General features: G+C 39.2%; 3 protein-coding genes across 3 annotated transcripts; all 3 read left to right on the top strand.

Annotated features, from left to right (window-relative positions):
- Positions 1-6,515: 6,515 nt before the first annotated feature.
- Positions 6,516-7,499, top strand: LOC102253278 (olfactory receptor 52E5-like). Its single transcript, XM_005886261.1, has one exon. It carries the CDS (start codon positions 6,516-6,518, stop codon positions 7,497-7,499), a length of 984 nt encoding a protein of 327 aa, XP_005886323.1.
- Positions 7,500-14,815: 7,316 nt separating this feature from the next.
- LOC102242143 (olfactory receptor 56A3-like) lies at positions 14,816-15,763 on the top strand. Its single transcript, XM_005886225.1, has one exon. It carries the CDS (start codon positions 14,816-14,818, stop codon positions 15,761-15,763), a length of 948 nt encoding a protein of 315 aa, XP_005886287.1.
- A 7,806-nt stretch (positions 15,764-23,569) lies between these two features.
- LOC102241842 (olfactory receptor 56A3) lies at positions 23,570-24,517 on the top strand. The gene has a single exon (XM_005886224.1). It carries the CDS (start codon positions 23,570-23,572, stop codon positions 24,515-24,517), a length of 948 nt encoding a protein of 315 aa, XP_005886286.1.
- The last annotated feature ends 3,413 nt before the right edge of the window (positions 24,518-27,930 follow it).

The following is a 27,930-nucleotide window of genomic DNA, read 5'->3' as shown; positions in this document are numbered from 1 at the left end:
AGCCCCTCACCCAGGCTGACCAGGCACCCCAGCGGGGACCCCCACCCTGAAGGGGGTGTGGCCAGCCTGCAAACAGCCATCAGCCCCTCACCCAGGCTGGCCACATCCTCATGGGGTGAGGGTCCCCGCTGGGGGGCTTGGGGCCAGTCTGAAAACGGCCCTCAGCTCCTACCCAGGCTGGCCAGGCACTCCAGTAGAACCCCCACCCTGATCCAGGACACCCTCAGGGCAAACCAGCTGGCCCCCACCCATGCACCAGGCCTCTATCCTATATAATAAAAGGGTAATGTGCAAATTGACCCTAACAGCAGAATGACTGGGAATGACTGGTCACTATGACACACACTGACCACCAGGGGGCAGATGCTCAATGCAGGAGCTGTCCCCTAGTGGTCAGTGCACTCCCACAGGGGGATCTCTGCTCAGCCACAAGCCAGGCTGATGGCTGCCAGCACAGTGGTGATGGTGGGAACCTCTCCTGCCTCTTCAGCAGCGCTAAGGATGTCCGACTGCAGCTTAGGTCTGCTCCCCGCTGGCAAGTGGACATCCCCCGAGGGCTGCCGGGCTGCCAGAGGGATGTCTGACTGCCAGCTTAGGCCCAATCCCCCAGGGAGCGGGCCTAAGCCAGCAGGTGGTCATCCCCCGAGGGGTCCCAGACTGCGAGAGGGCACAGGCCGGGCTGAGGGACCCCTCCGAGTGCACAAATTTTTTTGCACCGGGCCTCTAGTATATATATACCCAGAAGTAAAATTCCTGGGTCATATGGTAGTTTAATTTTTAATTTTTAAGGGATATCTGTATTGTTTTCCATAGTGGCTGAAACAATATACATTCCTACCAAGAGTACAAAAAGGTTCCCTTTTTGCCACGTCTTTGCTAACACTTATCTCTTGTCTTCTTTAAAAAAAAATCTTTATTGTTGAGAGTATTACAGATGTCTCTCCTTACCTCCACCCTGCAATTGCCCTCTACTATCCAGCTTTTGCCCTACCTCAGGTCTTCACCACCCTATTGACTATGTTCATGGACTGCATATACCCATATAAATTGTTTGGTTAATCTCTTCCTGCCCCCTCTCCCCTTCCCTCTGAGATTCCTCAGTCTGTTCCATGTTTCCACGTGTCTCTTTTGTCTTCTTGATAATAATAATTTTAAAAGGTATGAAGTGATAGCTTATTTTTTTTAAATTAACACCATGGACTACTATGCAACAGTAAAAAAGATGAATCGCTTACCCTTTGAGATAGCTTGGAGGGACCTGGAGAGTATTATACTAAGCAAAATAAGCCAGTCAGAGAAAGACAAGTATCACATGATCTCATATGTGGAATTTAATGAACAAAATAAACTGATGAACAAAATAGATCCATAGACATAGAAACATGGAACAGACTATGGAATCTCAGAGAGAAGGAGGGGTGGTTGGTGGGAAGAGATCAACCAAAGAACTTTTATTCATATATGTACAACCCATGGATACAGATAATAATGTGGTGGAGGCCTGGGGCACGGGTGGGGGCCAGCTAAAGGGGGTCAATGAGGAAAAAAGTGAACATATGTAATACTTTCAAAAATAAAGATTTAAAAAAATTAAGTACAGTTGGTATACAATATTATATTAGTTTTAGGTAGACAATATAGTAATTCAACATTTTTATACCTTGCACTGTGATCACATCACCAATTCTGGTAATCATCTGTCACCATGTAAACATATCACAATATTATTGACTACGATTTGCTTTTCTTGAAATGATTAATGATGTTGTACATCTTTACATATATCTGCTGGCCATTTGTACATTATCTTTACAAACATATCTATTCAAATCCTCTACCCATTTTTAAATTGGATTTTTTTTGCTATTGTATTGTAGAATATCTTTATATATTTGGGATGTTAATCTCTTATCAGATATAAGATTTACAAATATTTTCTCACATTTCATAATTTGCCTTTTCATTTTATTAATGGTTTTCTTTGCCATGCAGAAGCTTTTTAGTTTTATGTACTCCCAATTGTTTATTATTGTTTTTGTTGTCTCTGCTTTTGGTGTCAAATTAAAATGAAATATTGTCAAAATCATTAATGGCTCAATCCTTATGTTTTCTTCCAGGAGGTTTATGGTTTCAGGTATTTTGTTCAAGATATTAATCCATTTTATTTTGACTTTTGTGTGTGGTGTAAGACAGGGGTCCAGTTTAATTCTTTTGCATGTTATTGTCCAGTTTTCTCAATTATATGCATCGTATCTATAGCATATATCTGAGATAGATAGATGATAGATAAATAGCTAAAGTGAGCCTCAGATGAAATTAGTCTTTCCCAAAATCTTGATTGCAATCTTGGGAGACCCTGAAGCAGAAAACCAAACTAAGCCATGCCTGGACTTCTGACCTACAGAGTTAGGTTTCCAATTAAAAAAACTAAAAAAACACTCACTTCATCTGACACAGTTGCAGTGTAGGGATGAGAATTCTGGTAAAGAATAGCATATGACACTTTCTTCAGTCATGCACCAGCCTTTCCCACTCACACTAACACCTTCTATGGGGTTTTCCTATCAGCCTATGCAAACTAATGTTGTGTACAATGAACCTTCTTGCCTTTCTATTCATGCTACCTCTAGTCAAGAATTTGTGCCAGTTTTGTTTCAGCAAAATGCAGCCCTTCCTAGTTTAATAAATCTTGGCTGCCAGCCATCATCATCCATACCTTTTCATTCTTCAAATTCAGGCTCAACAGGACATGTCTTAACCCATACACCTCATTCTGTGCAGACCTTGCCTCATCTGCAGTCAATGGGAAATCATTGTTCAAGCACAGGACAAAGATCTCTTTCTTCTCCAGTGGCTGACCAGGGCATAGGTCCAGCCTTCCCCTCAGTTACAATCCATTACTTGTGGTGCTTCACAATTAGGGTCTGCTACCCCAGCAGCTTCTCATCCCCTGGCCATTAGATCTCTCTCTCTCTCTCTCTCTCTCCTAATGATCTGGAACTCAGTATTCACCTACTCTAACACTAGGACTTATACCATCAGAGCTCTGGTTCTCAAGCCTTCAGAATTCAACTGGAATCTCAGCATTGCCTTGCTGACTACCATTAATACTAGCATTAGGCTAGGACTTATCAAAGACATTTAAGCCATGACAGTGTAGGAAACTGCCTAACTAGCAATCTCTGCCTCATTATTATTATCATAGTTTATAGCACAAATATTGAGGTTAAATCTGTATAAATAACCTATGAATAAAGAAGGATACTCAGAAGCATTTATTGAAAATAATACTGGTTTAGGAATTCAATGGACTTGGATTTCAGTTTCTTCTCTGGCATTGCTCGGCTATGACCTAATAATGTCAGTCATATTTCTGAGTCTCATTTCCTATTAAATAAAAATAGTAGGTGTTTCTACTCTTGATATCCCTGAGTCCCTTACAGGGACTTGTAAAAATTATGGAATGATTAAAAAAGTGAAAAATTATCTCATTCCATTCTAATTGTTTGTTGCTTCCATAAAGTGACTTCTTCTAGCACCATCTCGGCCAGTACAAAGCCCACAGGCAATGCAAAAGTATGATTGAGCTACTTACTTGAACAAACATTGGAGAAATAATCAACTTTAGTTTGGCAACTCAGGAATTCTTTTTTTTCCCCATCCTTCAGGCCCTTGGGAGCCCCAAGGGCAAATGCATCTGGGAAATACCACTATAAATTCTTACTACTATACGTTATGACTTCACAAAGCCCAGAGGTTGTAGTATCCAAGCAGATGACCCTTCTGGAATATGGATGAGCTGCTAAAAGAGTTGGTAAGTTGGCTTCCTATTATATAATGGAGTCCTAGTAGAAATAAAGGCAAAGAAATCCGGGCAGAGGAAGAGATAATAAAAAGAGTAAGATATAGAGGGGAAAAGGTGGCATGGAGCATCCCTAATTTTTATGAAGACCATCTATGATTCCGTTACACCTCATATTCAATGACCAGTAATCTCTTTCTCTCTCTCACATACACTTCAAATAGAGTTGAAGTATCAAACTTATTTCTGTATGTTTTTTATTATTAGCAGTGGATCCTAAAATATTGATTAGAACAATAAATAAGAATATTCATCACTACTTTTTGTTTTAGAGCTTTTCCTCTTCAATCTTCCATCCATATATACAATGCAGATGATGTGTATCAAAGACATCATACACTGATGACTTCCAGATATTTATTAGCAGCCATGACCTTTCCAGAGTCAGGCATATATATTTTTTATTTTCATAAAACATTATCTGGAGTAATTATTTTTGCAATTATATATGTAATTTTCTATTTGATATGTCCACTGGATATTTTTTTGTAAATATCTAGGAGTGGCATTGTTGAAAATAGTGAAGATGTATTTTTCACTTCATAAGAAATATGCCGAACAGTTTTCCAAAGTAGTTTTACATTTCACGTACCAAACATCAGTGTATGAGAGTTTCAGTTATTCCACATCTTCTTTAATATATTATAATGTCATTCATTTTTTTCTTTAGCTGTTCAAGAAGAATAAAATGAAATCATTTTGTGATACTAATTTTCATTTCCCTGCTGACTAATGTTGCTGAGTATCTTTTCATTTGTTATTAACCACTTGTATATCTTCTATAAAAGTGTCTGTTCATCTTTTTTTTCTTTTTAATTCATTCTTTTTTATTCTTAGTGCTGATTTTTAAAGCTATTCAACTTTATTTTCATAAAACATTATCTGGAGTAATTATTTTTGCAAGCTTATTGTCTTTCTTGCTAATTTAGAATGTAAGAGTTATGAAAAAAAGACTTTCTTTATCATGGCCACGTATCTTAGGTATTTTCACATCCAACACTAGCTATAAAGTAAATAATAAATATTAAATAAACACTTGAAACATTTATGTCTGAGAAAGACTTAGAGGACCCACGACACCCAAACGTTACCATAGAATAACATTGTATTCCCCTAAGAACTAAATTTTAGCTGTTTAATTAAATGGATTTCTTGTGATCATAACTTAAGGATATGCTGCAAATTTATTTTAATATTTAATGGTAATTTATTATTTAATATTTTAATTACAAAATCTTATTTCTTAGAGTCTGAATATTTGCATTTATATATTTAAAGCCTACTTGTATGCATGCATATATGCATATAAGCATAACCAATGGACACAAGACACTGGGGGGTAGGGGAGGCTCTCTCATATCTCAGTGAATAGCACTAATAGTCACTTAATAACCAAAGACAGAACACTGGAAATTAAACATGACTTATTACTCTCTTCCATCCCCCAAATCATATCAGAAAGTGTTTCCTGCCAATTTATCTTATATACCATTGCCTTGCCATCTCCAGTACTATTTATTTAGATTAGGCAAGCAATATATCTCTCAGTTTACTGCAAACTCTTCCTTGCCTCTTCAATCCATTCTTCAAGGGGAGGGGGAAGGAGACATATGTAATACTCTTTGTTAAGCAATAAAAAAATAAATAAAAAAAATAAAAAAATAAAGCCTATAATAAGACTTATAGAAGAAACATCTTTTCAATATGTTTACTCTTTTTTTTGCAAATGTATTGAATTTCCAGAAAGCTCAATTTTAGTATCATCCATGAACAACTTCTACCATCTGAGTAATTTAATTGGAAATGAATGATAGAGTGAGGTCAGTAAGATTGTAATTTCTAAGTAGCATAGTTCTGCAGAGATTGTAAATATTTTTAACATGGAAAAAATATGATATTATCTTAATCACAGTAGGGATCCTATATTATTTTTAGTTCCACGTGAATGGAACTTTTAGTGTTTTATAAACTCACTGATGTCCAAAAACTGGACTTCAGTGAAAATGGCAGCTTAACTCATATTCTGCCTGCTGAGAATTTGTGCTTGATTCAATATGAGTTTCATACCTACTCATTGCAGAATTAATGTCAACAACTTCACTCATAAATTAAGATAAACAAATAAAACTCTCTCATATCTCAGTGAATAGCACCAATAGTCACTTAATAACCAAAGACAGAATACTGGAAATTAAACATGACTTATTACTCTCTTCCATCCCCCAAATCATATCAGAAAGTGTTTCCTGCCAATTTATCTTATATACCATTGCCTTGCCATCTCCAGTACTATTTATTTAGTTTAGGCAAGCAATATATCTCTCAGTTTACTGCAAACCTTACTTGCCCCTTCAATCCATTCTCCATTGTAACATTACAGAAGTCCCTCTAAAATGTAACTGAAATTACATCATTGCTGGGACTGTAGTAGAATATCAAATTTAGAATGTACTTTGGACAGGAAAACAAGATGTCATGAATCTGGTCAATTCTGTATTGGGAGCTTTTTAAACCTTTTATTATTTTTCACTCCAGGGTCTTCTGCTGTATTAAGTCAGAGAATTGATGCCATGTATTTCCGTGACCTGAAAAAATGACATGAATGGGATTGGAGTCTTGAGTTGAGTGAAAAAACTGACCAGCAGCCATAAAGATGGCCCATCAGAACACCACCCAATTCCATCCTTTGTCCTTTGTCCTTTTGGGGATTCCAGGCCTGGAAAATCTTCATATCTGGATTGGTTTTCCCTTTTGTGCTGTCTATCTGATTGCCCTCCTGGGGAACATTACAATCCTGTTCATAATTCAGGCTGAGCCTACTCTCCATCAGCCCATGTTTTATTTCTTGGCAATGTTGGCCTTCACTGACCTAAGCCTGTCCACTGCCACTATCCCCAAGATGCTGGGCATCTTCTGGTTCAATTTAAGGGAAATTCTTTTTGGTGCCTGTCTTGCACAGATGTTTATGATTCATCTGTGCACTGGTCTGGAGTCTGGGGTACTGACAGTAATGGCCATAGACCGCTATGTTGCTATATGCAATCCTCTTAGATATACCATGATACTCACAGACAAGGTAGTGGCCATCCTAGGTATAGCCATGATAGTGAGATCTTTAATCTTTGTTATCCCTTTTGTGTTGCTCATCTTGCTGTTGTCATTCTGTGGTGCCAGGATCATTCCCCACACTTACTGTGAGCACATGGGCATTGCCCGTCTTTCCTGTGCCAGTATCAGGGCCAACAATTTGTTTGGGATGGCTGCCTTTTCTGTGGGATTCATTGACCTTATAGTAATTGGTTTCTCCTACGTGAAGATACTCTGCACAGTGTTTCATTTACCATCATGGAATGCCCGATTCAAGGCTCTCAGCACCTGTGGCTCCCATGTCTGTGTCATGCTCATCTTCTACATCCCAGCATTTTTCTCATTTCTGACCCACCGCTTTGGTCATAGCATCCCTGGCTATGTTCATATATTTCTGGCCAATTTATATATGGTTGTTCCACCTGTACACAACCCTGTTATCTATGGGGTCAGGACAAAACAGATCCGGGAGCAAGTTCTAAGAATTCTTAACCCTAAAAATGTTTGTTCCTCAGCTGCCCCAATCATGATGTTATGTATGATATTGTGATAGATCTACACTACTAAAAGAGAAACATGCAAACTGGTGTCACTCTGCTACGCCCACCAGCCAATCAGAGCGACTATGCAAATTAACCCAACAAAGATGGCGATTAATTTGCATACGCAGGCATGGAGCGAAGACTGAAGGCTCTGGCCGGAGTGAAGAAGCCTCGCTGTGGCAGGAGGGGAAAAGCCAAGCCTTGCTGCATCTGGACCAAAGGCCTGGGTCCCAGGTGCTGGAGGAAAACCAGTGCCAGCAGCCAGGGGAAGGAAGGCTTATTGCGCAAATCTTTGTGCAACGGACTTCTAATATATATATATATATGAATCATATATGTATGTATTTGTGTTTGGATTCAGTTAGAAGGAGAAACCAAGGCCGAGTACAATGTTTGTATTCTAAACATTCAAACACTATTGCATTATACCCATGTTTCACCCTACTGACTTTCTGAACCAACTTGATAAAGCTTTACTAGAGACATTAATTATTATCTCCCTGCCCTTGTCACATGTCCGTCACATGTTCCATTATACAGCTGTGCTGTGTGTGTGTGATTCAACCTTACTTTCCACAACTGACTCAACTTGCCAAAGTTTGCCATAGGTTGGCTTTATTTAGCAGAATTAGCTGGATTTTTGCATTTCTAAAAGGCCATTTGAAATCTAAGAGAAATAATGAGTTCACCAAGGAAGCTAAAACGTTTAATAGAAACTTTAGTGCCAGAATATTGTCATGTATGAGCTATATTATGTGTTATTTATGTACAAAAAATTTTTCATTGAGAGGACTTAAGGGCTTTTGTGCAATTTTCTAAAAGAAAACAACTTCAAAGGTAACCTCATTCCCTTAGCAAGTATGTGTTATCTTAATATTATTCTTTTAAGTCTGGCCTCTAGTGTTCCTGGAATACGCCCTAGGGATCCACATACCTCAATGACCATACAGGTAAATTTTGAATCAAGAGAGACTCCAATAATATCTCAGATATCTCTCCAGCATATATGCAGGGATTTTATGTAATGTAACCTGCTTTTGGCACCATTATGAAAACGAAGGTCTCTGCACCAATCAGAAAGGATATATGTTCATAGAAGCACAATTTACAATAGCTAAGATTTAAAAACAGCCTAAGTACCCATCAGCAGATTAGTGGATTAAAAAACTGGTACATCTACACAATGGAATACTATGCTGCTGTAAAAAAGAAGGAATTCTTACCATTCGCAACAGCATGGATGGAACTGGAGAGCATTATGCTAAGCGAAATAAGCCAGTCAAAGAAAGATAATTATCACACAATCTCACTCATTTATGGAATATAATGAACAACATAAACTGATGAACAAATATAGAACCAGAGACATAGAAGCATCGAGCAGACTGCCCAACCTATGAGGGAAGGTGGGGGAGGGGGAGGTAAGAGATCAACCAAAGGACTTGTATGCATGCATATGAGCATAACCAATGGACACAGTAGGGGGGTGAGGGTATGTGCTGGGGGGTTGGAGAAGCTGGAGAGAAGTCAATGGGGGAAAAAGGAGACTCATAATACTTTAAACAATAAAGAATTAAAAAAACAAACAAACAAAACGATGGCCACTGAATCAAATCAGGAGAGAACTGTGGTAGTAGACAGATCCAAGTGATGATCAAAATGATTGGAAAGATATTGCCGTAACTTCTGTCCATCATTGTTTGGTAACTGTTGCTCAAGGCTTTCATCCCCTGACACTTCAGCCCTGCCCCAACCACAAGTCTAGCATGCTTCCAAAGCCAGAGGACACTCCCAGACACACTCCCAGGTGTTGGCAAGAGAAATATGTTGGTGTGTAATCAAAGTGCAGAAGGGACAGGGACAGGGCACTGACTATGTCTGCTACAGCCTACCCTGCACTGGTAAGATCTTATTCTCTATGTTTGTTAGCTCTGTCCTGTTACTAGTTCTTCAAGATGTGGGTTATCACAATTTCTAAGGATAGAAAGATGCATTTCTGCCACTGCAGTTTGTCTAGAGGCTATAATAACTTTCTTTCCCTCTTTCCTTTCTCGCCCATTCTAGATTCTTCTCACAGGCAATCAGAGCTTTTAGAAGTTACTGCTACTTCTGGCTGCCTCTTCTTCCATGACTCATGCTCTGAGGGGGGCATTAGTGTGAACTATTAAGATCTGCATGTGCCAAATGCATTGGGGGAATTCATGTGCTTTCTCCCCAGACTTCTTTGTCTCTGATGTTCAAGTCTTGCTAATTCATCTGGTTAATGGCCAGATGCACTGTTCAGAACCCTGTCTCCATCTTTGTGGTTCCCCATGATTAGGACTATCATGTGGAAACTGCTCTTGGCCTGCACATAGTGAGATGATTCATTCATTACCAGGACCGAGCTTTTTTTTTCTCCTTTTATCTGATCATAGGGAGTCTCCCTGAGACCATGTGTGAGGAGAGGGAAAGGCATTCATGCAAATGAGGTAGGCAAAATGAGGTCTGGGACAACTCCCTTAAATACTATTCTCTTGATAGAATGAGTTGCCGCTATGCCTATATAACTTAATTGCTTCTTGTTTCAGACAGTTGTAGCTGTTTCAAATAGTGGCTAATTCTCTGTTGCATTCTTTGCTGCAGACTCTATGGGTTTATTCTGGGACTCATATTAAGACTTATCAGAGACTCCCCTCTGTTTCTTTATCTACCACTAATGCCAGGAGCACCACCTGTATCTCCCATATCCTGTAGTCTGAGAAGCAGGCTGCTTGAACCTCAGTCTAAACCTGCTATAGAGTTCTTCCTTGCTCTTGGTCCCAATCAAAACTCTCAGCCTTCGATGTCACCAGATAAATCATATGTTAGGCCAGAATTTTCAAGGGTTGTTTATGCTGTCTCCAAAATCCAGAGATGCTTCTTTCTTAGTGATAGGAGGTGCACGTTACGATAATTTGTTCTTTAACATGGGGGTGATGTCTGAGCATGCTCCCCACCATTGGAAATGTAAAAACACCCTTAATATGGCAAGCTCCTGAATCTCTGTGGTACTTATCATGTGCATGTGTCTTATCAGAGAATCCAGGGTCTTTGACATTTTCTGCTTAAGCACTCTAATTCATATGATGACATCGATGTACTGGATCAGTGTGATAGGAAGCATCTAAATGATCTAGGTTGTTTCAGTCTGTATTGTGACAGAGCAAAAAGGTAAATGTAACCTACACAAAGTCCTTGTATGCGCACTGCTGCCTACCCTAGTTGGCAGACAACTGTTTTCTTGATAGAGATGAACTGAAAAGAGAACATCAGTGAGAATAATATTCACATAGTAAATGTTAGACACTTTGACTGTTTTAGTAAAGATGCCTAATCTGGCACAGCAGTTGTTGGGCTACAATAGTATTGATTAAGTAAATGAATGTATAACCAAACATAATAAAACAGATCCCAGTGTATTGTTTGAAAATTGGGACAGACATGAAAACTCTTAGGATTGCTACCTAGCAAAAGGCATATATTATGTAGTAACTAGAGGCCTGGTGCATGAAATTTGTGCATGGGGTAGGGATGCGGGTGGGGGTGGGGGATGTCCCTCAGCCCAGCCTGTACCCGGTAGCAATCTGGAACCCCTCAGGTAGGGTCCTTAGGCCTGGCCAGCGAGCAGGGCCTATCAGGACTTTCTTTCACCCCAGCTGCCAGCAGCTGGCCCCGCCCCTCCTGCTGCCACTACTTGCCATCTGTGTGGTGCTACCTCCCCCTCCCCTGCCACCAGTCACCCCCCTCTGCAGGCAACAGGTGTGGGGTGCGATTGCTTGGCTGGCCTTGGCATCCCTCTGCAAGGCGATCATGGGGCGATGGTGGGACTCCCCGACCAATTGCATCGCACTTGCCTTGGCTGGCTTGGCACCAGTGTGTGTCATAGCGTGGTCATCCAGAAGGTGGTCCGGATGGTTGTTCTGCTGTTCGGTCATTCTGCTGTTTAGTCGTTCAGTCAATTTGCATATTATGCTTTTATTATTATAGATTAGTTAGACATAAGCAACCAAAAACATCTTGGATTTTTATACTAAAAATGTCATAAGAATAGGGCTTCTTGAAAACATTTCATTCAAGTAGAACTATTGGTCAGACATTAAAAAGTTAGGGAGTGATCTGACTGTTTTATAGTTACTACAAACTATAGGAATGCACCTAATTGGATTTATGTATTTGTTTTATTAATACATTTTTGGGAAATCAGAACTTAGTACCCACTGACATTTTGCCTAAACCCTCTTGCCCTAAGGCTTTGCTTTTGTATAATTAATAAATAAATAACAATTAATACTTGTATTTCCTAAGTATTAACATTCTACTCATTCAACTGGTACAGGGTGATGACTCTGAGATTCTACCTATGCCTTCATGGGCAAAATTAATTGCTTAGGGATCACAGAATGTGAAGAACTGAGAGGAAAGCTTTCTACCTCAGGAATAAGAAGATGCTGGGCTCTTGAGTCTCTGGCCCCTTCAGGGTCAGCTAGGCAGTCTTTCCCTGGGGAAACTCAAGCATAATTCTACCTTCTGAAAGCCAGAGTGTAACAGACTCAGACAGATAGAGCTGGAAATAGCCCTTCCTGGCAGAGATCACTGTCTCCATCCTGTAAGTCTGGCTCCACCAGAATGGGAAGGCACTAAGCCACCACCGTGGTATTGGACAGCTGGCTAGAACAGGGACTGTGGTGGGACTAAAACCGGGCTTTCAACTGGAAAAGCTGTAGGATTGAAGTTGAGGGTAGGAGCTTGAAGGGAAAGTAGGGGAGAAAAATGACAGGGCTAGATACAGATGGCTGTGCCAAAGCAGAGCCCAGACTTCTGTGTGCTCTGGGGAGAGGTTAGGTCCAGATGGAGGCTCAAGGATCTGTGGCAGAGTATCATGTGGGCGATGTCTTGAAGAGCCTTAATCATACTCTTATGGGAAAATGAAGAATGCAGATTTAAAAGGGAAAAAGGATTCCCAGTCACACACCCTTGATTATCATTACTAAGAAATCTTGACTAGTCTGCCTTTTACTGCCTTTCTCATTCCCTAAAAGTACTCTGGTCCCTTTCTGCTCTTTTCTTTACTTCCTTGTCCTTTCTATTTATATCCAATCTCATCTGTTTTGATTTCAGTTTTCTTTTTTCCAGCTTCTCTCCACCATCTGTTTCCTGGGCATGTATGCTTCTGTTCTCCCCATTCTTTCCACTCACTCTCTCAGTCTATCCTCCACCTATTGGCTTAGATTCACTCCACTGTTAACAGCTTCCTCCACACCAACAGAGGTACCCCAGGGAAGCAAGCTTAGATTATTGTGTTCCACTCAATAACTTTTTCTGCTCCCTTCATCATTATTACATTCCTTACCCCTCTCTTGCCTCCAGGTCCTATTGAACAGGTTTGACATCAGAAATACTAATTTTTTAAGATTAAGACAAATTCAGATCCACCTTCTCTATACTCTTAATTTAGTGCCCAAAAAGGTGACAGAAAAGTCTCTGCCCAGATGTGGGCCCTGTAGATACAAAAAGCAACAATTTTACAGGTTGGATCACTGTGGTTTGTTTGTGAAATAACCCATTAGAGATAATAATTTTGCCCCAGGAAGACTGTCTGCAGGCTATCTGAGACAATGAAGTGGACAGTGACAACATTTAAGCTGCACGAAGAAATCTAACAATTGGGGAAAAGAGGGAAGAATGATATAAATACAGGGGGTTAGAAGGAGAAGCATGAGGTACTGTGAGAGTAAAGGTACCTTTCAAAAAAGAGGTCAAGAATCCTAAGACTAGTGTGCAACTTTGGTATCAGTGCCCTGGCACACACTGATTCTTCTGATTGTTATAGTCACATTAATCTTTAAGATCTTTTCTTTGCCTTTGGTATCTGAAGTTAGAAGATGAAATCAAGGCTTACACACTTAGATATATCTAGGTGTGAAATTATTTTTATTTATCTCACTGAGATTTGCTTGAATTCTTGAATTTAGTTATTGATGTATTTCATCTCTGCTGAAAAATTCATAAGTCTCTATCCCATTCTCTCTCCCCCTCAATCTGGAACTCTGATCATATGTAAGTTATTCTATCCTCTATTGTTTTCATGGTCTTTTTTTTTTTTTTTTTTTTACTGCAAGCAACCCTATCTTCAGAAGGATCTGTGTTGAAGTTCTCTGAGGCCTGAGATAAAAGCTGCTTCCTCAAAAAAGGGTTTAGGCTTACTTCTCTCATCGGTGTTTCATCTTATATTTTCTGGGGCTGCTACAATTTAGGATAACTTTGAATTCCTCTTTGAGCCGAACAGTTGATGTGAACTCAGGCTGCAAAGTCACATGAGGACCAGCCTGCTGTTCAGGTTTTACAGGGAAACTTCTACCAGTATACAATGAGTTTGAGAAAGTGAGTTTTCTTTGAATTCAGGTGGGGATGAGGGATGGGGATGAAAAAGTGAGTTTATTTCTAGCCCTTTTATTCAGGATATAGTGCTGTAAAGGCCTATCATGTGGGAAATCACCTAATGGGTTTGTCACCTGCTTCAGCCTGGATTTTACTTCTGTCCCTGAGTTCTGTTAGGTAATGAAAACTAGTGCTTTAGTTCATATAATGCCACAAATGCCCTCCGGTTGAAAGCCAACATCAGTGTTTGATTTTCATGTCTGGATGTCACTCAATCTGTAGCCTGATAATTCTTTCTTTTTGCCTGCTGTGGATACATTCAAGGTATTCAAATATACATATAGGTATAGCTATAGAAAAGGCTACTGGCATATATAGAGACATAGACTAACCATAGATATGATTGTTGTTCAATTTCATCAGGAGATTTACTCTATGTACCCAGACCATCATGCCTCTAAGTGCTTTCATCTTTTACGTCCTTAAAAACTTAATTGTGGATACTATAGCCTTTAAAATGTATGTTTATACATTTTAAAAATTTAAACTAAAATGTTCTCTTTGATTTTATGTGCATCATTAAAATAACATTTGATGCTCAAATGATTTTTAACCCATTAAGTATTAACCAAGAAAACACACTAAAAAGATTTCTCCAGTTCACATAGGAGAAGATATAAAATGAAACACAGATGAAAGAACAGCAGGGAAACATTATTTTTCACATTCAACAAATATTTTTTAGCCACCTCTTATGTGTTAAAAAGTGTGCTAGGCATAAGGGTTGTGGGATAGATGAGGTGGGCTGTGTCCTTATCCTTATGGATCTTGCAAGCTAAGTATGTAGTCATCAGAGACTATGATAGAATTAACTCCTTTCTTCTTCAGCTACTCAAAGACATCTACCTCATGAAAATCACTGCCAATGCTGCCTGATAGCAACAGCTCCCTCTCCGCTGAAGTCTCTGAATTCCTCCTGAATTGTTTTGTCAGATCCCCCAAGTGGCAACTCTGGTTGTCCTTGCCTCTCAGCCTCCTCTTCCTTTTGGCCATGGGGGCCAACGCCACCCTTCTGATCACCATCTGGCTGGAGGAGTCTCTGCATGAGCCCATGTACTACCTGCTCAGCCTCCTCTCTCTGCTGGACATGGTGCTCTGTCTTACTGTTATTCCCAAGGTCCTGGCCATCTTTTGGTTTGACCTCAGGTCCATCAGCTTCTCTGCCTGCTTCCTTCAGATGTTCATCATGAACAACTTCCTGCCAATGGAATCCTGCACATTCCTAGCCATGGCCTATGACCGCTATGTGGCCATCTGTAAGCCTCTGCACTACCCATCCATCATCACTGACCAATTTGTGGCAAAAGCCATTGTCTTCATCTTGATCCGGAATACATTTCTCACTGCACCAATCCCTATCCTCTCTGCATGGCTCCATTATTGTGGAAAAAATATCATTGAGAACTGTATCTGTGCCAACCTCTCTGTGTCCAAGCTCTCCTGTGATAAAGTTGCCCTTAATAAAATCTACCAGTTAATTGTGGCCTGGACTCTCCTGGGCTCTGACCTCATCCTCATCTTTCTCTCCTACACATTCATCCTTCGGGCTGTGCTTAGACTCAAGGCAAAAGGGGCAGCTGGCAAAGCTCTGAGCACTTGCGGCTCTCATTTTATTCTCATCCTCTTCTTCAGCACCATCCTGCTGGTTTTTGTTTTTACCCATATGGCCAAGAAAAAGGTTTCCCCTGATATCCCTGTCTTACTTAATGTCCTACACCATGTAATTCCTGCAGCTCTCAACCCCATTGTCTATGGCGTACGCACCCAGGAGATTAAGCAGGGGATTTGGAAATTATTAAGGAGAGGTAGGTGACAGAAGAAAGTAATTGTGTTCTTGCTTTGCTTTTTGCAATAAAGAATACTCACAATCACGATCGGAAGGCAGGGATTGAAAGAAATGCAAATCTTAATCTCTCTGGACACGCCTAATGATATGAACTGTATTGTTTCCCTCATATGCAGGATTACATCTCATTTCTTATTATTTTATGGTATCCTGGCAGAAACTAAGGATATAGTTGTGTAATTGCTCACCATGCTACTCAGACCAGGGGCTATGAATTTTGATGAGTCAAGCATCAAAAGTAATTGCCTGATCCTGATGAAATCTCCAGTAGAGCCAGTGGAGATGGAAATTCTATACTAATTCAAGATGTGTAGTTGGTGGGAAGTATCAGTACTTAAAGATAGTACATGGGCTTTGGAAGGGTAAATAGATTAAAAAACAACTTTTAAAATAGCCACTATGTTTTAACATTTTTCTTTGGGCATTTAAAAATATTTATTGAAAGTTATTTTATGTCCAGCAGAGTGCTAGAAAATGGGAATCTCAAAAAATAATCTTGATCCCATTATATAAAAAACAACACATAGTCTGGTGGAAAAGACAAGCATATGTAAAATCAATTATATTGCAATGTAATAAGAGTTAGATTAAAATACATAAATAAGGCAGTTTGGAAGCCCAGAAGGGAGAGGAATTTATTTCTCTAGGTGGGACTTACTTACCTATTTGACTTCCTCCTTCAGTTTACCATGTAAACTGCCTTCCTAGCAATTTTGCAAAAAACGTGAACCATATTTCTGCCTTTGTGAAATTTTACTGTTTGTTCCTCTGCCCATGGGTCTTCTTGACCACAGTATTTAAAATAGTATTCAACAATAGTCCCCCCAAACACAAATATTTTCTTAATGCCTTCTGTGTTTCACTGGTCTGCATAGGATTTATCACTGTCAATGACCATAACATTTTACTCATTTATTTGTTCAGTCAGTCTCCATTCACTAAAATGTAAACAGCATAAGGGCAGGAATTTTGTTCTGTTATGTTCACTGCTGTATCTTCAGTGCCAGAACAGTGCTCGGTGTATGGTAGAGACCCATAAATGTTTGTTAAATAAATGATTAAATAAATGTTGTACAAATGATTGAATGTATGCTAGTAACTAGGATTATAATTCAGACATGGTCCTTATCTTCTGGGTTATTACATTAGATGGCAAGAGTGTGGGAGAGAGCATATTCATGCATGAGGTTATGATCTGAGAAACTATATGGAACATCATTATAGGAAGAGGTAGAGGCTCAGGGGTAAGATCAGAAGTACATTTTTAGGCACTTTGAGTTTGATTACCCATGAGACATATAAGTGGAAGTACATAGTAAGCTCTTGGACTTACAGGTTTGGCACTCAAGATATAAACAGTATGGAAAAACAAAAGTAAATCATAGTCGCAATTTTAGTAATGAATAAAAAAGTCACAAAGGAGAAAAATTAACATTACATATGGAAGTTTTAAAGATAGCCACTAATTCTTTGACATTTCTCCCATGAAGTCAAGTCCAGTCTCCCTTCTCTTTAGTGACTCACTTGTAACCAATAGAATGTGACAGAAGTGGTGTTGATTATCAAATGTGTAGAAAATAAAATATACAAAACCCCCTAAAAATTCCTGACAGAATTCCAATGGGAAGTTACCCTATCATATAATAATATATGTTAAAAAGATTAATAATAAAAATGTTGTGGCATTGCTGTAAGAAAAGTAAGAAATATCAATGATGGAAAAGAAACACAACCATATAAATGTAAGGACTTGGTAAATAATAAAGCTGACATTTCAAAGTAGTGGGAAAAAGATCAATTATTATCTCTACTAGAGGCCTGGTGAACGAAATTTGGGCATGGGTAGGGTCCCTAGGCCTGGCCGGCAATCAGGGCCAATCTGTGGGGCGACTGGTGGGGCAACCAGGGGTCCCCGCTCACACCCTCCTTGGCTGGCCTGGTGCTGCCCACTCGCCAGCCCCAACCCTTCTGCTGCTGCTAGTCACCTCCCTCTGTGGGGTAACCGGTGGGGCTATCAGGAGCCCCCACTCACACCCATCTTGGCTCTCTTGGCACTGCCCGCTCTCTGACTCCGCCCCCTGCCACTGCTGCCTGCAGATGCCTCCCTCTGCGGGCGACCCGGTAGCGGGGGGGGGGGCACGATTAGGGAGCCCCCACTCGCACCTGCCTTGGCTGGCCTGGCATGGCCCGCTGACCAGTCTCGCCTCCCACTGCCACTGCCGGTTGGGGCCTGAGGGCTGGGGGCAGCTCCTGTGTTGGGCATCTGCCCCCTGGTGGTCAGTACACATCATAGAGACTGGTCATTCCGCCAGTTGTTCTGCTGTTCTGTCGATTTGCATATTAGGGTTTTATATAGGTAGATATGGAGAAAAATAAAGTTAGACCTATATTTAACACTGTAAACAGGAGTGATATTCAAAAATACCTCATAACTGGTACAGCACTTCCACCAACAAAACAGTTGCCTATTCAGCCCATGCACTGGACCTGGGCACGGATGCACCCTGCTCTGCAGGTATTACTCCACTACTTGATGATCATGGAGGGGGTGTAGGAGACACCATGACAGTGTCCAAGGTAGAATTGATAGCACTTGGAGGCCCAAAGTAGAGGATATTTATAAAAATAGCATGCAGTATTATTAGTTCTTTCATGGTTGATGTGACTACAGTAGTGTATACTAACTTACTATCAGTCTTTACTCTTGGCAATCTAAACCACAGTAGATATAAATACAGCAATATAAAACATAAGACACTAAGTTAAAAAAAATTAAGACAACCAAAACAAAAGCACTTCTGTGATATTGTGGAATGTTCCTTACATGAATTCCCCAAAGAAAACCTAGTAATTGAAAAATATACATATAAATGACCAATAGACATATCAAAAGATGTTCAACTTCACTAGCTAGTAGGGAGAAGAAAATCAAAACTACAATTAGATACCACCTCACACCTGTTAGAATGGCAAGTAATAAGTGTCGGAGAGGGTGTGGAGAAAAAGGAACACTCATTCACTGCTGGTGGGAATGTAAACTGGTACAGCCACTATGGAAAACAGTATAAAGGTTTCTCAAAAAATTAGGAACAGAGTTACCATATGACCAGCAAACTCTCTTCTGGGTATTTACTCAAAAAATTTGAAAATATTTATTCATAAAGATATATAGACCCCTGTATTCATTGAAGCATTATTCACAGTGGCTAAGAGATGGGAATAGCCAAAGCGTCTCTTGAAAAAGGATTGGGTAAGGAAGATGTGGCACATTTATACTATGGAATGTTACTCAGCCATAAGAAGAGATGAAATACTGCCATTTGTGACAAAATGGATGGATCTGGAGAATATCATACTAAGCAAAATAAGATAGAAGAAAGTCAAGAACTCATAAGTGAGACATAAAACCGAGAGCAACAAATAAACCAACAAGATAAACAGACAAACAAAAACTCATAGCCCTAGCTGGTTTGGCTCCGTTCTGGAGAATATCATACTAAGCAAAATAAGATAGAAGAACGTCAAGAACTCATATGTGAGACATAAAACTGAGAGCAACAAATAAACCAACAAGACAAACAAAAACTCATATCCCTAGCTGGTTTGGCTCCGTGGATAGAACATTAGCCTGCAGACCAAAGAGTCTCGGGTTCAATTCTGGTCAAGGGCATGTATCTTGGTTGCAGGTTCCTTCCCAGCCATGTCCCTGCTTGGGGCTCCTGCAGGAAGCAACTAATCAATGTGTTTATTTCACATTGATGTTTCTCTCTGTCTTTCCCTCTCTCTTCCATTCTCCCTAAAAATCAATGGAAAAATATCCTTGGGTGAGGATTAACAAACAAACAACCCCCAAAACCTTATAGACACAGGTAACAGTATGGTGGCTACCAGAGAGAAAGGGGGGCTAGGAAGGTAGCAAAGGATAAATGGAGTTAAATATATGGTGATGAAAACAGATTTGACTTTGGGTGTGAACACACAATGCAATATACAGATGATGTATTATAGAATTATATACTTGAAACCTATATAATTTTATTAACCAATGTCATCCCAATACATTTAATAAAAATTTTTTAAAGAAAAGGAAAATAGAGAGTTTGACTTGACCAAATTGGAAGATTTCTGTGGAATAATGGACAGATATACCATAGACTTGAAGAGATATTATCAGTATCTAACCAATAAGGGGCTCTAATATTTAAAACAGGCAAGGAAATTTTGTAAATATGCAAGAAAAACAAAGAATTAATAGAAAAAGGCAAAAGATGTGAATATGTAATTCACAGTATGAAAACAAGTGGATAAACTGCATATAAAGAATGCCCAGTTATTAGAAGAAAATAAAATTAAAATCACGAGGTACTATTTTACATCCATTGAGTTTTCTAAAAAAAAAAAGCATCAAATGGTGTACAGAATGTGAAAAATAAAGAAACTTTAGGAATTTCTAGTGAGATTTGGTAAATATTTTGGAGAAAAATTTGGTAATTTCTAGTGAAATTAAGTACGATTGTATGTAATAACTGGAAAAAATTTCTGCACATACATTTTTAAAATAGGTCCATAAAGAAAGATGTACAAGGATTTTGACAGTAGCATTGTTTTTGGTAGCAATTAATTATAGGTCACTGTAGGTGTTGGCTACATACATAAAAAAGAATAATGCACATAATAAAAATTAAACAGCAGTTAAAAATAATGAAGTTGACTTACACATAGCAATATGTATAGATTTTTAAAAATTAGAGTTGATTGAAAATAAAGAATTACATCAGATTTATAAGCCTATGACATTTATATAAATTGAATAAATAAATAAATAATAAATAAAAGTAATATAATTATATAAAAATTCTCCCATAAATGAACATATAGCTAAATAAGCATACTGGAGATTCATTAGAAAGACGCATTTTAAGTACACTAGAGTTTTCACTTTCCTAAAGGGAAAAGAAATAGGAGCAAGGTCGAGATATGCAGAAGAAAGAAAAATAAAGCAAAAGAAGGGCTTTAAAGAAACTGATGACACTTATTTCCATAACATGAGGAATGTGAATAATTCACATAAGGTCAAAAAAGAAAATTTAAAAAAATAAAGGAACAAATCATGTTTTGTAATAACCAGTTGTATATTCTATCCTGTTTAAAAAATTTTCACTATGGCAAAAATTATTACAGGATTCTCTCTCTGAAAAACACATTGCATTTCCTCAGTAATATTTTATTTAAAAATTCCCTGCATTTTTATCACTATAATCTATCTATCTATATAAAAGCCTAAGCACTGAATGACTGAACAACCCTTTTGACTGGTTGCTATGATGTGCACTGACCAACAGGGGACAGACTTTCAATGCACAGGATCAGGCTCTCTTTTGTCTGGATCGGGCCTGCAGGGATTGGGCAGAAACCGGCTATCTTACATCCCCTGAGGGTGGGGTCCCGGATTGCAAGAGGGTGCAGGTCAGGCTGAGGGACCCCACCGGTGCACGAATCTGTGCATCAGGTTTCTAGTGTTACAATAAGTTAACAATGATCCATTCAGTATCATGGTTTGGGATGTACATATCTAAAAAACATGTGCAGAAGCTCTCAGGAGGACTTCTGGGTGAGCCTTTGGATTCATGGAAGGTGCCAAATGTGCAGGTGCAAATGAGTATGAACATGTGTGAATATTTGTAGATCCCTATACCCAGGAGACTGATTTCAGGCTGAGGGACCCCACCGGTGCACGAATCCGTGCATCGGCAGGAGACTGATGTGTTGCCTACAGAACACACTGTCAATGTAAGGCTGGAGTACCAAAGGTCCTTTCCTTTAAGAAAAAAATAAAAACCTATGACATCATTTTCTCACCTGCCTGCCTATCTATTCTGAAATGGCCTTTTGGGCCCAAGGAAGTAGGTGTGGAGAAGTTCCCAGAAGGCAGAGTCCCTTAGGCTCTAGAGTTATAATTACCCCTAATATTTGAGGAATTAACCAGAGCACAAATGTCAGTGGAACCAGACTCCACAATTCATGTCCTTTGGTTAGAGGGTGTCTGAGAGGCAGCTAGACCAAGATTATCCACAAGACAGGAGAGACCCATCTCTTCAGCCCAGGTCCGTGCGTCTGTTCATTCCTGAGTCAGTACAGCTGAAGTAGTCCAAAGATGGGGTAGCAGGGACTGGCCTGTCTCAGGTCAGGGGGCACATGTGAGGCCCTGTGCTCTGGAAACTTCTCTTTTGTCCTCCTTTTGCCTTCTCTGCTCTTTTGTTTGGTAGTGACAGATACAGAGAGGCCGGGGTTTGTGCTTAGGAGGTTAATGGGCATGAAAGAGCTAGGAAGTGCATTGAAGTGAAAATTGGGTTTTTAACAATGAATATAAAAATTTAGGGGCTTTAGGAAGAAAAATCTGTCCACAAATGCTTAAATCATAAGGTAGGAATTAAATTTAATCTATATAACTTCAGAGGTTGAGAACAAAAAACACAATTGGTGGCAAGTGGGGATTAGAAATTAGTGCTTCAGATTTCAGCTGAAGCTAAAGAATTTCTAAAAGCTACTGCTGCTATAAACAGAAAATTATGCCCAGGATATCAAAATTACCTGTTGCTGGATGCAGTCGATATTGTCTAAAATGACACTTGAGAAAGAACCTTAGTAGAATCCTTTTTCGTTAATGTAAATGAGAGTACCACATTGCTTTATTTTATAATTCTTTTTCTCCAGCCTATTTCATATGTCAGAGTTAGTCAAGTCTCATAATAGTTGGTGAAAGACCCTGGCATTGCCCACATTACTTGGTATTATTATCCAATGTCTCCAGGATTGCATTCATTTTAGAGAATAAGGACAATTTCTTATTTAATGCTGTAACCGTAGTACCTGAAAGAATGCTAGGGGAAAGGTTGAATGATAATGGCAACATTGCACTAGTGCCTGGAAGGGGAGAGTGTGTACCTGGATCATTATATTGAAGATGGAAAGGGCAATAGAAAGGAGATGGAAGGGCTTTAAAAGTGGACTTCATCACTCTCACACTATTCCAATCAGAAGAATCAACTTTTCATCTTGTTTAATGACAGGTGTCACTCCTGTGACATTGCTAATTTTCCTTTTAAGGCCATTTCTTCCAGAAGTTAAGAATTCTACAAATATGAAGACATAAAAAATAGAATAAAAGTATTTTTTTAGCAGGGTCCATACCTATCAAATTAAAATGACTTAAGAAAAAAATGCAGATTAACTTTATTTTCAGTGTATAATTTTAAAAATCTCTAGTTAAAGCAAAATAAATACTACTGAAAGGTCAGAATAGGGGTGGCATGGAGGTCTAGGGGAATTTATCTGAGTCCCTAGTTTTTTCCAGGCTTACTTGGGTATATCATTATGGTTGAATTATATATATTAGTCTTTTTGGTTATTATAAAAGGAAACAAACTTATAAATACAAATTTAGAGACTCACTTGTCACAGAGTAGTTTTCTAAGTAATTTTCTTCTATTCTTTACTGTGAAGACATTATAATAATCTATTCAAAATAAACCTTAAACAAAACACATATGTATAAATCATATTACTTCAGTACTCTCTATATTGTTTAAAGTGATAGGAATAGCCCAATAGCACGGCACAAACAGAAATATTCACTTGCCTCTGGATAACCGAGAGGATCCGCTAGTTAATCTAGGTAGAGCAAAGTGTGTCTTCACATATTTTGAGTAAAAGCTAATTATATCTTAATTTTACAGATCACTAAAATAAAGCTATAGAAATATATGACAAAATATGACAGCACACCAAAATGAAACCACCTCTACTGAGGCTTCAGACTTCCTCCTGAATTGTTTTGTCAGGTCAACCAGTTGGCAGCACTGGCTATCCCTGCCCCTCAGCCTCCTCTTCCTCCTGGCCATGGGGGCCAATGGTATTCTACTAATCACCATCTGGCTGGAGACATCTCTGCATGAACCCATGTACTACCTGCTCAGCCTGCTCTCACTACTGGACGTTGTGCTCTGCCTCACCGTCATCCCCAAGGTCCTGGCCATCTTCTGGTTTGACCTCAGGTCCATCAGCTTCTCTGCCTGCTTCCTCCAGATGTTCATCATGAATTGCTTCCTTGCCATGGAGTCCTGCACATTCATGGTCATGGCCTATGACCGCTATGTGGCCATCTGCCACCCTCTACGATACCCATCCATCATCACTGATCAATTTGTAGCTAAGGCTGCCATTTTTATTTTGGTCAGAAATGTCCTTCTTACAGTGCCCATACCCATTCTCTCCCTCCAACTCCATTATTGTGGGAGAACTGTCATCGAGAACTGCATCTGTGCCAATATGTCAGTCTCCAGGCTCTCCTGTGATGACATCACCATCAATCGTCTCTACCAATTTGCTGGAGGCTGGACTCTGCTAGGATCAGACCTCATCCTCATCTTCCTCTCCTACACTTTCATACTGCGAGCTGTGCTGAGACTCAAGGCAGTGGGTGCCGTGACCAAGGCCCTAAGCACATGTGGTTCTCACTTCATCCTTATCCTCTTCTTCAGTACCATCCTTCTTGTCTTTGTCCTCACTCATGTGGCTAAGAAGAAGGTCTCCCCTGATGTTCCAGTCTTGCTCAATGTGCTTCATCATGTCATCCCTGCAGCCCTCAACCCCATTGTTTATGGAGTGCGAACCCAGGAGATTAAGCAAGGAATCCAGAGGTTACTGAAGAAAGGATGGTAATAAGGACAACTGGATCTCTGAATTCTTAAAACAGAATGACTTAAAAATCAGGTAATGGGAACTTGGGTTTAAACTCATAGCTCAGAGACCTAAGTTCAAGGAGAAAAGTAAAGAGCAGATTTTTGTGGATGATCTTTTGTTCTCTCATACTGCCAGCATTATTGAAATCAACACTCATATATGATTCTAAAAAAAGGAGAAAAGTGGTTTTAATTCTGAAACAATTTCTTGACTCTTTCCCTCCCCTTTAAACTCCAATGCATCCCCCTGTTATTTCTGTAACTTAAAATTTCTTCCAATCTTTATGATTCTGTTTAGTCTAAAATGTGAGAACTCAGGAGGATGAATCCTATAGTGCAGAAATAAATCCCACTTAATATTGTATTTACTATTTCTGTACATGTAATTAAATAATAACTATAGATGGAAATGTTCATGCCTGTAACTTATTATTAACCTAGTTGCATAATACTGTTGTGGAAAGACCACAGTATTTTATTTTTATTTTTAAATATTTATTGTTGAAAATATTACATAGGTTCTCTTTCCGCCCTCCCCCCATTAACCTCTTCCAGCCCGCTTCCATCCTCCTCCCACCCCAGACCCTCACCACCCTATTGTTTCTATCCATCGGCCATGCATATATGCATACAAGTTCATTGGCTGATTTCTTCCCACCCACCTTTCCCTGCCTTCCCTCTGAGGTTTAAGTCTCTTCTTGATTCTATTTTTGATCATCAGTTTATTTGGTTCATTAAATTCCACATATGAGTGAGATCATGTGATACTTATCTTTATCTGACTGGCTTATTTTTCTCAGCATAATACTCTCTGGAGAAGACCACAGTATTTTAAATGTCAGTACCAAATAATGAAAAGTCCATAAATAGGACTCTTTTACTTATCTCCAACAAGGCCAATAACTTTTTTCTCCTTATTCTTAATCAAGCAAAGCCTTTGTCTATACTCTCAAAAGGGTATAGCTCTTGAAAGAATTGCTCACTTGTGGAGAAATGAGATTTACTGTGTGTAGGAGAAGGAATTATCATATTAAGTCTGTTTCTCAATGTCTTCACACCATTATCTGTGTTTTAAATCTCCTCTTCAGGATTCATGATGACTCAGTTTGTGATGTGCATGTAGAGCTCTGCCTTGGTGTACTAATATGGCACAGTATCAGAAGATATTCCAGCAATGACACTGAAATATACTAGGGCATGTTATTAATTAAAGAAAGACTTTCAAGCAACTACTCCAATACAGGAACTTTGTTAGAGCACCAGGGTATGAAGATGCACAGAAAATTTTCAATCATTGAGGAACTCATATGCTGTTTAGATAGCATATAAAGCAATCTACGAAGGAATGTTTTCTTCTACATAGAAGAAAGTATAAAGAAGTATAAAGGGAGTGACTTGAAAAAAAGAAAGGCATGAGTTGGTGAGTTAGAAGTTCTGCAGTCTAGGCCTTGCACAGCCACAAATAAGATGCATGATGGAGCAAATCAGCAGCCTCACTGAGTTTCAGAGTCCTCATCTGTTACATGAAGACAGTGAACTAGTTATTTTAAAACATATTTCTAGTTCTAAGGTCTGTATTACCAAGTTCTGTCTCAAGACAGCCATCACACTGATTCTTTTTTTTCATACTTCTTCCCTTTTTTAAAAACATAATTTTTATTTTTTAGTTACAGTTCACATACAATATTATATTAGTTTCAGGTGTACAATATAGGGATTGGACATTTATATAACTTACAACATGATCACACCAATAAATCTAGTACCCATGTGACATCATACATAATTATTATAATATGATTGATTGTACTTTACATCCCTGTCACTATTTTGTAATTACCAATTTGTACTTCTGAATCCCTTCCCCTTTTTCATCCATCCCTCAACCCACCTGCCTCCCATCTGGCAACCATCAAAATGTTCTCTGTATCTATGAGCTTGTTTCTGTTTTGTTTGTTTATTTTGTTTTTTATGTTTAAATGTATTTTAGAGAGAGAGGAAAGGATAAGGAAAGAGAGAGAAAATGGTCAATGTGAGAGAGAAACATCTATTGGTTGCCTCCCATTGTGCCCTGACCAGAAATCAAACTATGATCTTTCAGTGAATGGGATATTGCTCCAATCAACTGAGCAACACTGGCCAGTGCATGTTTACTTTGTTTTTCTTTTTTAGATTCTACATAGAAGTGAAATCATATGGTATTTGTCTTTCCATGTCTGAATTATTTCACATAGCATAATGCCCTCTAGGTCTATTCATGTTGCTGCCAATGGCAATATTTCATTCTTTTCTGTGGCTGAGTCATATTCCTTGTATATATACATCACTTCTTCCGCAGGCCGACGCTCTATCCACTGAGTCAAACCGGCTTCGGCTATCCATTCATCTCTTGATGAACACTAATGTTGCTTCCACATCTCAGCTATCTACACTAATAAAAGAGAAACATGCAAATTGGTGTCACTCTGCTGTGCCCACCAGCCAATTGGATAAGTATGTAAATTAACCCAACAAAGATGGTGGTTAATTTGCATATGGAGGCACGGAGAGAAGACTGAAGGCTCTGGGTGGACAGAAGACTGAAGACTGAAGAGCCTTGCTGGGGCTGCAGCGGAGAACCCAAGTCTCGCTGTGGCTGGACCAAAGGCCGGGGTCCCGGGTGCAGGAGAAAAACTGGTGTCGGCAGCCAGGGGAAGGAAGGCCTATTGCACAAATCTCTTCATGAAATGGGCCTCTAGTTGTAAATAATGCTGCAGTGAACATGTGGATGCATATGTCTTTTCAAATTAGTGTTTTGGATTAATTCCTAGAAGTGGAATTGCTGGCTGAGTCCTTCTTTGTCTCTTGTTTTAAAGTCTATTTTGTCTGGTAAAAGTATTGCTACCACAGCTTTGTTTGTTTTGTTTCCATCTTCATGAAATATCTTTTCCATCCCTTTACTTTTGATATGTGTCTGTCTTTCAATCTAAGCTATACTTTTTCCCTTTAAACACGGGTTTAGATACTTCCCACATTGTCTCATAACCGGTGAAACTAAATGGGAAATTTGAACATTGTGTCAAGGTTAACTTCCAAATACTATAATTTATAATTTTGTTCACAGGCCAAAATCCAAGCATGTTTGGAAGATCATTTATACATTCACATCATGTATAGATCCCAGCCTGTATTCACCTGCCCAGGTATGTTAGACAGAGCATTTCCCTCTGAAAAAACTAAGTTATGCTATTTGAGTCTTCATTTTGTCTTTAGGATGGACAAGATGAAGACTCAAACATTCACATGTTTCTGAGGATTATTGATGTGGGAAATATCAATTCCATTCAGGGAAAGTCTTGCTACACCCCAAATTATGGGTTCCTGCCTTCTGACCCCAAAAAGAAAATGTGTCAA

The sequence above is a fragment of the Myotis brandtii genome, unplaced genomic scaffold (assembly GCF_000412655.1).
Source record: "Myotis brandtii unplaced genomic scaffold, ASM41265v1 scaffold966, whole genome shotgun sequence".
Taxonomy (NCBI): Eukaryota; Metazoa; Chordata; class Mammalia; order Chiroptera; family Vespertilionidae; genus Myotis; species Myotis brandtii.
Note: the sequence above shows the minus strand (reverse complement) of the source record. Positions and strands in the feature narration are given on the sequence as shown.

Coding starts and splice junctions, on each gene's coding strand:
- LOC102253278 (XM_005886261.1), top strand. CDS start 6,516: ATGGCCCATCAGAACACCACCCAATTCCATCCTTTGTCCTTTGTCCTT.
- LOC102241842 (XM_005886224.1), top strand. CDS start 23,570: ATGACAGCACACCAAAATGAAACCACCTCTACTGAGGCTTCAGACTTC.
- LOC102242143 (XM_005886225.1), top strand. CDS start 14,816: ATGCTGCCTGATAGCAACAGCTCCCTCTCCGCTGAAGTCTCTGAATTC.